This window comes from Gobius niger (assembly GCF_951799975.1).
Source record: "Gobius niger genome assembly, chromosome: 2".
Classification (NCBI taxonomy): domain Eukaryota; kingdom Metazoa; phylum Chordata; class Actinopteri; order Gobiiformes; family Gobiidae; genus Gobius; species Gobius niger.
Window position 1 is genome coordinate 17,595,689 of NC_136853.1, and position 12,358 is coordinate 17,608,046.

At 39.9% G+C, this 12,358-nt stretch overlaps 1 protein-coding gene across 1 annotated transcript; it reads right to left on the minus strand.

The window, feature by feature from the left end:
* Window positions 1-1,458: 1,458 nt before the first annotated feature.
* On the minus strand, window positions 1,459-10,360 carry ggt1b (gamma-glutamyltransferase 1b). The gene is made up of 14 exons (XM_079552026.1): window positions 10,235-10,360; window positions 9,133-9,208; window positions 6,733-6,899; window positions 6,485-6,619; window positions 6,150-6,235; window positions 5,872-6,064; window positions 5,627-5,787; window positions 5,102-5,251; window positions 4,204-4,337; window positions 3,263-3,450; window positions 3,064-3,191; window positions 2,824-2,936; window positions 2,637-2,750; window positions 1,459-1,872 (listed from the first exon to the last, which is right to left on the minus strand). Exons 3-14 carry the CDS (start codon window positions 6,897-6,899, stop codon window positions 1,726-1,728), a joined length of 1,716 nt encoding a protein of 571 aa, XP_079408152.1. The 5' UTR covers window positions 9,133-9,208; window positions 10,235-10,360; the 3' UTR covers window positions 1,459-1,725.
* Window positions 10,361-12,358: the final 1,998 nt, after the last annotated feature.

Consider the following 12,358-nt stretch of genomic DNA (forward strand, 5'->3'; position numbering starts at 1 on the left):
TGAGGAAGGTCATTTGGTAACACTTTATAATAAGGTCATGCATGAAATTATGATTTCATGACGATCTCATGACTCATCATGAGTTAACATGACTTCATGTTCTTTCAGAAATGACATTAAGAGTCATTAAGTAACTACTGTAATGAATTCATAAGAAAATCTTGTTAATGATCTTAGAATCATGATACATTCACAAAAACACACCAAAAACATTCTGATAATTCTGATGTTTATGCATGAATATCATGATTCATCATGATTTTTAAGAACATTTGTTTGCAAGATAAACCTTTATATACCTTTAATTAACTCATCATTAGTTAATCCTTAATTCATTCATAAATTCATGGCAATTGTGTCCCCTATAAAGTGAAGTTATGCTTTGGACAAGAATTAAGGTGTTTATTGGACAAAACAAACACAAATATCAAAGACATTATAATTTAACCGTCCACAATGCATTATGGGTTTGAATTATGTTTGTTTTGAGGTCAATATAATTTCCATTACATCAACATAAACACTGCCTATTGTTTACATTACAAATAGAGATCAACCAATATGGATTTTTCTAAGGCCGATATATACCGCCGATATTTTTGGAGCACAATGGAGCACAAAACTTAACTTAATTTAATGCATTGTGGACAGTTATAAATTATAATGTCTTTGATATTTGTGTTTGTTTTGTCCAATAAACACCTTGATTCTTGCCGAAAGCATAAAAGTCACTTTAATAAAGGAGACGCAATCGTCATGAATTTATGAATGAACTAAGAATTAGCTCGTGATGAGTTCATTACTGCAGTAAATGTTGTACTAACGTAAAACTTGCAAAAAATGTCATGAAGAATCATGATATTCATGCATAAACCTCATAATAATGATTAGTTCATGTTTTTGGAGATAATTGAGATAGTTTTATATTATAATATTAGCAAGATTTTCTCATGAATTCATTGCAGTAGTTACTTCATACATGAAGTCTATATAAAGTGTCATTTGAACAGTGTGTGGGGCTAAAAAACCTAGAGCTTTTCTCAGAATTGATCACCATCATAAAATCATTCATATTAAGGCATATATATTGATCATTGATTTAAAATATTCAACAAATGACTGTCACAAACAAACACACAAAAAGAACCTACAATAGTGTAGTTACAGTTTTTCGATTACACAATTTTTATTATTAATATTATGCAACATGTTTACACTAGAGCGGAAGCCTGATTCCCTGAGGCAAAAGTGCAGTAACAGCTGTAGTATCGGCCAGTACATCATAAATATATATGAACTTAAAAGAGCTGTTATCAGGCTGTAAAACCATAAGTCCTGTCTGCACTTGGGGACAGTGAACTGGAAGCTTTTAGAGTTTTTCAGTAGAAAAATGACAATCACCAAAATGATTTACAAAAAGCTTTTATAAATAAAATAAGAAGATAATTACAGTTTATTACAGTGGGAACCTCAAGATATATTTCCTCTAAAGTTAAGCTCCAGCGCCATGTGCAGTCTCAATATAAGAGAAAGTCACAATGACATCAAATCAAACCCTTTGTTAAGCTAACAGGTCAGGGTGTGGAACAAGACGTTCTGTTTTCAGACTCCAGTTATTACAGGAGAGCGTTTGTTGCACAGTTGAGACAGTTTTCTTTATCGGTCCCTAATCAGTGTTTTCACAGTCACCATATTTCTGAGTGTGTAATCAAAGAGGGCGTGGCCTCAGTAGCCTGCAGCGTAGCCCCACTTCCTGGGGTCAGACTGAGCGTGGAGACCGTCCTTGTATTGAACCACCGCCTGCACCACAGCCCCCGACGAACCCAGCAGCTCTGTCGGGTGGTTTTTTAAACTCAAGCCTTCCAGGATTGTCTGTAAATAGACAAGCTTAAACAGGTGGGGCAGATGGAGTATTTATAGATATCCAAGCAGGACATGGTTTGGATCAAGTTTAAAGAGTTTAGTTTTGTCACTGGCCAGATGTGACAAAGCAGCACGAGCCTCTGAGAGACTCCAGACATGTCACACACACTGATGCCACTAACATTAGAGCAAGCATTTATAGGGACATGTTATCAGGTCACAGTTGTACTTGGTTTGTATACATTTCAACTGATGTTACATAACATTAACATGACGGGATTGGGCACAACTGTGCAATTCCTCACCACGACTGCATTTGGTCCGAGCCTTTACGTAAAAAATGTGCAAACTCATTATCCACTGAACTTAAAACCATGACTGAGTTTAAATTGTTCACTTCTCGAGTTAAGCTGAAACTTAACTCTGAAGCTGAAATTGATACAGAAATGTCCCCATTTGTAAATAGCAGTTTGTGTTAATGATGTGTGTGGTGTGTCAGGTGAGGTAAGTTTTTAGAATGAAATTGAAAATGTACTACTGATGTAGAAAGGTGTAGAAAGGCTCAAACAGGGACTGGAGTTGAAAATTAGCACTAGCTATAGATTTTTTTTGCATCAGCTACAAGCTTGTTTTGTACTATGTTGAATTGCAATATCCCTGTCAAATAAATAAATAAAAAAAGTTGCTACACAGAGCTGTAGACGTAACAAACAGCGTCACTGACCATGAGGAACTGGCTAAAGCTCAGACAATAAGGTCTGACTGCAGGTTACCTGGTCAAAGGTCGGCTCTGCCACTGTGGTGTTGGGGATGAGTTGGTTGTGGAGCCTTGGATCCACAACTGACTTTTCCAGATCAAAGCCAAAAAATAAAGCGTTCAGAATGACCTATGGTGCACAGTGAGCGTTTATGATCAACACGGTCAAAGTATAATCCCTGCTGTTATAAACAATACAGTACCTGAGCGATCGAGGTTGTAATTTTGGTTCCTCCAGAACCTCCCACCACCATCTTGACTTTGTTGTTTTTATCAAAAAGTATTGTCGGGCACATTGAAGACATTGGCCTTTTGCCTAATAATGAGTAACAACATTAAACATAGACTTAATTAATTTCCAATTTTGAACAACACAGAGTTTGTTCCCATTTGTTTGAAAATCTTGAAAAGTTGACAGTAACTGAAGTTTTGTTTAGCCTGACCTGGCCTGATGAAGTTGTTTGGTGAAGGGGGAACTCCAAAACTGTTTGTTATGAATGGGGAACTGAAGTCGTCCATCTCGTTGTTCAGCAGAATCCCTGTGGAGTTAGACAGGACCTTTGATCCCAGGCTGTGGTGAAATATTTGGATTATGAGCATTTTCCTGAACGAAACGAGCAGTGCATCACATATTGGACATACAAACGGTTGATGGTGCTGGTGGCGGCTACAGCACTGCCGTCCTCAGCCACAACAGAGACATGAGACGTGCCATAGTTGTCAGGCAGGAAGAACTCAGGCTCATAGTACTTCATGTCATACGTGGTGGTGTCACTGATCTTGTGGCGGAGCTTGTCAGCAAACCAGACAGAGGTCATGTTCTGAATGACCTGTGCATGAGGATGTGAGACATTTACATTAGTACGAATGTAACAGCCTGCTCTTACACCCAAACCTTTGATCCTTTAATAAAACAAGGAATACAATAAACTGATGCCGTGATCTGTCAAACACAATTTCACAATCCTTCCATCTAGATAAATGACTAAATGACCGCGGTCAGCAACACAGCTCAAAAAGTTAGCTTTGCCCATTAGCCTGTTGGCTTCTTCTTCGTGATTCTATTAGTGTGTATTGTGCCTACGTCTCGGTGCAAGGAAAGTTGCAAGTGGTTTTCTGTCCAGAGACACCAGGGGAGATGAAAGACCCCCCAGTCATCCCATTAACACTTGTATTACCCTACGAAAAGGATTTATTAAGGTAAACAAGTTACTTAGTTCTGCTTTAAAGGCGCCAACTGAGGTGGTTTAGATGGCGTGACAACCTCCCAAGAGACCCCCTCGACACACTAGAGCAACTATGCCTCTCATCTTGGCCTTGGAGCGCCTCAGGGTCCCCAGAGAGGAGTTGAAGGGGAAGCGTGGGAGTCCCTGCTTAAAAATGCTGCCCCAAGACACGAAGGCAGATGGATGAAGAGATACAAAGATCAACTGAATGTGTTTTTGTTTCTCTGTGTGACTTATATGTAAAGAATTTCTTAACCCAATTTGTCCTATTAGTGAAACTTAATCAATTGTATGTTATCATTTTTTCATTGTAGGCTGTTGAGAATTTGTCGCACAATTCATATACCGAATTCTTACCTCTGAAATGTTTAGAAAAGCACGATCTCCCAGCAGCGTCCGCTTGGCGTAAGCAAACTTGAACGCCTCCACAATGCGATGGTAGGTAAGAATCTTCTCTTGACTGGACATGCTCTGTGCTGTTAGGTTATACCCTGCAGAGTCCACACATATGGATAAGTTAGTGGTTTCTGCCATCGTCAGTTTCCTGTATCTGATAGAGTCAACTGGTTGAACGGTTGAGTGTTTTTATTAGGAGTTTGCTCTGCACTGACACAGAACGAAGGGTGCCTGAGCTGACAGCAGAAGCAGAGATGCTTATTATCAGTGCAAATGAAAGTTTGGGGCTGTCACAGAAATGAATGTGCATCTTCTACCACTCGACTGTGTCCAATTAGAGGTAAATGTGGTGTTATTCAGCGAGGCACGGGGCGGCTGTGAGTGGGCGGTCAGTCAGAGAGATTAATTACATCTGAAGGAAGTTTCTCATTTAATCTTCAGAGATGGACACAGTACTGCACCAACGGGAATGGCAGTTTTGTCATGTGATGAGGTGGTTACACATCATACTGAAAACATGTTTGAGATATTGGTGTTGTAGCAAATTCTCGTCATCAATCAAAGTGTTGTGACCCATGCAGAACAAAAGAGTGAAGGGATCAAAATATGCTGTCAGAAAGACTTGATTTTGACATGTTCGTGATTGTAATAGATTAACATGTTTTAGGTTTCAGACACAAACCATTGTTTTTGAATAAGTCACTTTTTTGAAGGTGAATCCACCGGATGTGTCCCTGATGTCGTATTTATTTAAACACAGTTGATCATCATGCTGCTCACATAGGAATCCTTCTTGTTACTTGCAAACTGATTCTCTCCCACTCTTTTTCCTTTTTGTCAACAAAGCATCAAGGCTTACCATTCAAGATGTTTAATATCAGCGAGAGCACAGGGCCGCTGGCAGGAGCATTGGGAACAACCATGATGTACTCCCCCACACTTAGCCTTAAAGGGTCCTCGTCCAAGACAGGCACATAATCCTGCAGATCCTCCATTGTGATGATGCCGCCTGAACACATCCACAAACACAAAACACTAGAGATATACACTTGGGAACAACTGGAAAAGCAAATCTTATTTGCAATGGAAATGAAGTGTGATCAAACGGGTGATGTTTGACGCCTCAGCAAATCCTTCCAGAGTGGGGCTAGAATGTTTTCCTAATGTTATTGTTGAAGCTATGTACTAATCTCTCTCCTCAGTCCTGACAGAGTGTTTCTCCACACTGGTACAGATTATATTGGATGCCATTGACCTGCTACTGCACATTTATACACTGAAACTCCACAGCTCTTTATTTTTTAAACGTATTTTGGGCTAATACTCTCCAAGCTCTGAACACTGCACCTTTGAACTTCTTTTAGTCACTTCCACAAACACCTACGTGCCCTCTGAATGTCTGCGACGAGGTCCTGTGCCAGCTGCCCTTTATAAAACGCATCAGCTCCTTCCTCTGCGATTTTCCGGTAGGTTTTTGCGAGCTGCGGAAATGTAATAGTTTCATTTTCCTTAAGAACATCCCCATCTGCTCTGCAAAACACTTCACTAGACAAACAAATAAACAAAAAAATCAGGTCAGGGCTGTAAACGATTGGTGGATATTGGTTTACCAGTCATCGTAGGACTCACCACAGAGCAGGATCTTCCACTATGATTTTCCTGTTGCTGGACAGAGCAGAGGCCAGCGCCCGGCCTAAAGGAAATCCCTTCTCTGCCAGTTCAATACTTGGCAGAAAAAGCTCCCTCCAGGGCAGTTTTCCATGTCTGTCGTGCGCCATTTGGTAACCCCTGATCTCACCTGGGACTGCTATTGACAGTCCACCTGCCAATCACACCAAAAACACACAAAAGGAATGTACGCCCGAAACTCCAACAACACTTATCTCACACAATGAATTCAATATTACCTTTCTGTGATAAGTTTGTGCTGTTGCCGAACATGTTCTCTGTTGCATTATGTGGCGCGACTTCCCGAGCATCAATAGTTTCAGTTCTACCTGTGGATCAACGGGACATTTTGCTTGTATGAGTTTTGTCAAATGCTTGATCTCTTCTGTGTAAAAACAAAACCAGAAACAGACAAACGGCAGAGACAAATGTGCAACATAAAAGTGCATTGTTATTATTAATATCAAGGGTAGAATAGTAGAGCTAAGTGTGTATATTTAATACATCATGGGAATATTTTTTGTCAACAATAATGAGAGGAAGAACTATCACAATAATAACATAAATACTGTACATACCAGTCTTGGCGTCGTAGATGGTAAAGAATAGTCCTCCCCCAATGCCCATACTGTGAGCATTCATCAGTCCAACACACAGCAAAGCAGCTATTGTTCCATCAACTGCAGACCCTCCTTTCTTCAAAATATCCCTGAATGCAATAAAAAAAGAATGATAACCAAAAAAAAAAACACCCACACACTGTAATTTACATTTTTCCATTCCCCCAGTAAATGTTTTAAATGATGTAAATGGAGATCTGACCTGCCGATCTCTGAACACCTGCCGGCGTCTGCTGCCACCGCCGCCTTTAAGAAGACATTGTCACCCGGAGGAGTCCTTTTGCTCACGCCGAAGAACACCCCCAGGAAGGTCGCTGCGGCAGCCACCAGCAGCAACAGGACAGCCAGGACGATCACCTTCTTACCCATCTTTACACAGGGGGAGGAAACAGTGAGTATAACGTTTAGAATTTCTGCCTAATGTGGTCTGATCTTTATTTAAATCAAGAATAAACAGTGTCCGCTTAAACTAGTACCACCCAAACAATGACATGTTATCATATTTTTATTGGCCAAAACATGTGAACATTCACAGGACTTGTGTTCAATGCTGGTTGGCCCTTCTTTGGTAGCAATAACTTCACCCAGATGGTTTCTGTAGTTGCAGATGCACAAGGATCATGATGAATCTTGGACCATTCCTCTTTACAAAACTGTTGTAGTTCAGTAGATTCCAGGGATGTTTGGTGTGAATGTTTTTCTTTCGGTCATACGACGGCATCTCAATGGGTTTAGGTCAGGACTTTGACTGGGCCATTCCAGAACACATATTTTATTCTTCTGAAACCCTTCTGAAGGGGATTTGCTTTTGTGCTTTGGGTCATTGTCTTGTTGCAGCTCCATCCTCTGTTGAGCTTCAGCTGTTGGACAGATGGCCTCAAGCTTTTCTGCAAATATCTTGATAAAAATTCATTTTTCCATTGACGTTGTCCAGGCCCTGAGGCAACACAAAAAGCTCCACACCATGATGCTCCTGCACCAAACTTACCCACCTGTACGCTCAGTGAGGATAAGGCTTTATGTTGGTGTGCTGTTGCACTTTCCTCCACACATGACGTTTCGTGTTCCGCCCAAACAACTTTGGGTTAATCAGTCGTGCCAGTAGTGCTGTGGAGCATCTAAGTGCCCTTGTTCAATGTTTTACGTATTGTAGTGTCAACAGAGCTGTTTTCTCCTTGAGTATTCTGCGCTGTGCCCTTGGAGTAATCTTTACAGGGCGGCCACTCACTGAAAGTGAAGCAACAGAGCCGAATTATCTCCATCTATAGACAGAGACGCTCTTTTGAACGAGGCATGTGTTTTTCAGTGGCAGGGCGGCTTTAAGCCACACCTCACCTTCAGGTTGGCTCACACCAAATGTCAGGTGTCACGCTGTTCTGTGAATGTTTACATGTTATGGCCAATAAAAATATGATTAAATGTTAGGGCGGTATTACTTAAAGCAGACACTGTTTACTCATTCGTGTGATTTTAATAAAGATAAGACCACATTTTATGAGCATTTTAGGCAGAAATGTAAGAAATTCCAAACGGTGTACTCACTTTTTCCTCCCACTGTATATCTAGTTGAACTGTCAGGGAAAACAGACAAATATGTAAATGTGGAGTTGTTCTTGCCCTCCCTCCTTCCTCCTGGCTTCTGCTGCTGAACCTCACTGTTATCACCTGTGCCAGACTTTTTGCTCTTGATAGTAACTTTGATATACTTGTTTTTGTCTGTACCCTCCTATCTGTTACATGCAGCCACTAAACGTATCAGATTTATTCCTGCTACAACCCATGACCAGTCTCTCTTTGTAAACGTTCAACTAGCTCTGTCACAGTGCTTTCTGATTCTGAATCTGCTACTTATAAATGCCTTTCATGTAAACATAAACCAATATGCCATGAGTGTTAAATAGTTTCTAAAGTCTCAGCTAAGGTTGACCCTGTAGCAAAAGCAGTTCTGTAAAAACAGAGTTTGAAGTTATTTATTTATCTATACTGTAAACATGTGTGTGTTCAGACGTGGGTAGTATGTGGCTATATTTACTCAAATAGGCTTACATGCACACTACAAGCTAACATTTTGAAGGTGTACACACAGCACAGTACTTTTTACTTTTACTTGTACTTGTTTGTTTATAAGTAGCAAAAGCTTCATGTTGACATATTAACAAGCTTGGAAGAATTGTCTTTCTTTCACCTTTGCATTGTGTTCCCTTTTGTAAATTTCCTTAGCCTTTCATTATATACTGGGGGAAACATTATCTTCAGTTTGTTTCTCAGGTTATGTCATGACTTTAACATAAATCAGAAGTTCTTTACTTTTACTTAAAAACTAGTTATTTGGTTCACAGCCTTATATTTGTACAAAAGCATGTATATATGAAGTAACTTTACTCCTTTTTGTGTCTATATTTTAGCTGACCTTTGTATTAGAGCTGTTTTACCAACACAAAACTATTTTTCTCTTCCTGTAATATGTTTTTTTTTTTAACATTGCCATTCCTGTTAGGTTGTTCAAACTACTGTAATTACAAACTTATAACACAATCCCAATCTCACACACTAAGTAGTTGAATAATCTCCACTAAAACCATTACGTAAAGTTGTGTCTTACCCCGGTCGCTGTCCGGTCACTCGAATGCTGTGCTCCTTGTGTGTGGCACGTTCTTCTGACACAAGTGATGGCCGACCTGGATAATTTACGATACACAGCTGTCAGAAAAGTCATTGAACATTAACCACCACTCGCTTCCGTGAACAAGCACAGACAGACAACGCGACTGGCCTATTTCAAAATCACTCCTATTATCTGCAACTAAGCCCTTGACTTACTGACTGAATTCAGAAGCAATTTGTTGGAAAATGAGTCAAGTTAATTAACCTCAGTGTGTGTTTTATCTGTGTGAGAGTTAAACATTGTCACAAAAGGTTAACCTTGCCTGTTTGAAATAGTTCACATTCAGGAGCAGCACAAATAAATGATAAAACAGTTGCTTTACTCGTTTCTGCTCCAACCATCGAACTGTACCTTTTTGAGGTTCTAAAAGTGAATGAAATAGAATTATACAAAGGCATCTCAGTCCTGTATTTCTTAAAATCAAGGGTAATATTGGCAGCACTCCTTAAACTATAATGCTTTTCGTGGCCACATCTGCCTAGAGTGTGGGCAACTCCAGCGTGACAAATGCCATAGCTGTGGGGTCAAAGCACTGAGGCAACACAGGATGTACAGTATCTCAGGTTTGATTATGCTGAGATGATACAATATTAAGAATCAATTTGTCAAAAATATATATATCGAATTACAAATTTTAGCAAATGTTAAACTCTCAATCAATAAACATGTTACTGTTTGTTCAAAATGTCAAATGTTTCATTCACCACGGAAAATTGACTGTCTGATCTAAACCTAGTGTGACTGTATGTGTTTGAAAACCGCATCTTTATTAATGTATTTTCTTACTGTCTTACTGTAAGGTGCACTCTTCAGTATCAGCAGAAATTTGTAACCATTTCAAATGTTCAAGTAAGTCTGCATTAAACTCAATCAGAGACAAAGTGGCAAGTTTCTAGCTCAAATATAAAGCAATCGGCCAGTGCAATTGTCAAACTCTGCATTGTGATTAGAAACATGCATGCTTTCGTCTATTGCGTCATCAATAAGTTAAAAAAGTCTAGACGGGCAAATATTGTAAGGTACTTACAGGACTACTTACCCATGCTGGACCTCATCCTTATGGTTTTGCCTGTTGTCCAGGGGTTCATAGAGAAAAGAATCACAATATGCTTACGGGTGTTCAATCAGGCAACTGCATCTGGACCATGTGACACCTGTTCTGCAGTGGAAAAGATAGATGAACAAATTAACAAGCAAAGCATCAAACCAATTGTTCTACAGCCTCCAGATCCAAAGCAGTTTCCAAATGTCCTTTCGTTAATGTGAAGCCTGTCTTGGATCTGACGTCCCAACAGCTGTGAAAACAGAACATGTTTATGTTTTAATGCTGAGGCCCATTAGCTTCAGCACATCTCTGCATGCAGCTCTTTTCGGGTATATTTATAAAGGCATGATCAAGGCATGTTTCAGAACAATTGTAAAGGCCCGTTATGCTGCTAACAAGACTATAAAAAAGACACTGTTTCAGACTACAACATAATGATTGTCCTCTGCTTGTCGCTAGATGCCTTTGATAAACTGTGATAACTTTGATTTATTCCAACGTACAGTGGGAGGAAAAAGTATGTGAACCCTTTGGAATTTCTCACATTTCTGCCTACATTGGTGGTCTGATCTTTATTAAAATCACAATAATGAGTAAACGGTGTCTGCTATTACCACCCAAACAATGACATGTTATCATATTTTTATTGGTCACAACATGTGAACATTCACAGGACAGTGTGGAATAAGGAAGAGAACCCTTGGATTTAATAGCTGGTTGCCCCTCCTCTGGCAGCAATAACTTCATCCAGGCGTTTCCTGTAGTTGCCGACTAGACGTCTTGTGAAACTGTTGCAGTTCAGAGATTACTGGAATGTCTGGTGTGAATGTTTTACTTGAGGTCATGCCACATCATCTCGGGTTTTGGTCAGGACTTTGACTGGGCCATTTCAGAACACATATTTTAATCCCTTCTGAAGTGGATTTGCTTTTGTGCTTTGGGTCATTGTCTTGTTGCAGCTCCATCCTCTGCTGAGCTTTAACTGTTGGACAGATGGCCTCAAGCTTTTAAATATCTTGATGAACTTGTGAATTCATTCTTCTATTGATGATACCACGTTGTCCAGGCCCTGAGGAAACAAAACAGCTCCATACCATGAGGCTCCATACTTCACAGAGAGGACAGGGTTTTGATGTTGATGTGCTTTTCCATGTTTCCTCCACACATGACGTTGTGTGTTTCAGCTTTGGTTTCATCAGTCCACAGAATATTTTGCCAGTAGTGCTGTGGAGCATCCAAGTGCTCTTACGCAAACTTCAAACGAGCAGCAATGTTTTTTTAGACAGCAGTGGGTTCCTCCATGGCGTTCTCCCATGAACTCCATTCTTGTTCAATGTTTTACGCTTTGTAGACGTGTCAACAGAGATGTTGGCATGTGCCAGTGATTTCTGTAGGTCTTTAGCTGACACTCTAGGGTTCTTTTTTACCCCTTTGTGTTTTCTGTGCTGTGCTCTTGGAGTCATCTTTACAGGGCGGCCACTCGTTGGAAGAGTAGCAACAGTACCAAACTTTTTCCATTTGTGGACAATTTGTTTCACCGTGGATTTATGAACATCAAGACTATTACAGATTCTGTTTTTTTTATTTTTATTACAGGTTCCGTAACCTTTTCCAGCTTTATACAAATCTATAATTCTTGAGATATAATTCTATAATTCTTCTTCAGAGAGCTATTTTGAGTGAGGCATGGTGCACGTCAGACAATGCTTCACAACAAGTGACGATTCTTAACTGGTGTGTGTTTTCAGTGGTAATGGCTGCTTTAAGCCACACCTCAGTGAAATTATCTAATTCGCTCTTGGAGGATCCTTAGCCGAGGGTTCACTTACTTATTCCTCCCTTTCCTGTGAATGTTTACATGTTGAGGCCAGTAAAAATCTGATAACATGTAATTGTTTGGGTGGTATTAGTTAAAGCAGACACTGTTTACTCATTCTTGTGATTTTCATAAAGATCAGACCACATTTTATGACCAATTTCAGCAGAAATGTAAGAAATTCCAAAGTTCACTTACTTTTGCCAGGCCTATTTTCAACATATAACATTCAGATCCTTCTGAGACCCGGTTTAGTCCTGGCTCTGCCTGACAATACTTTGAAGGCCAAATATTGTCTGAGG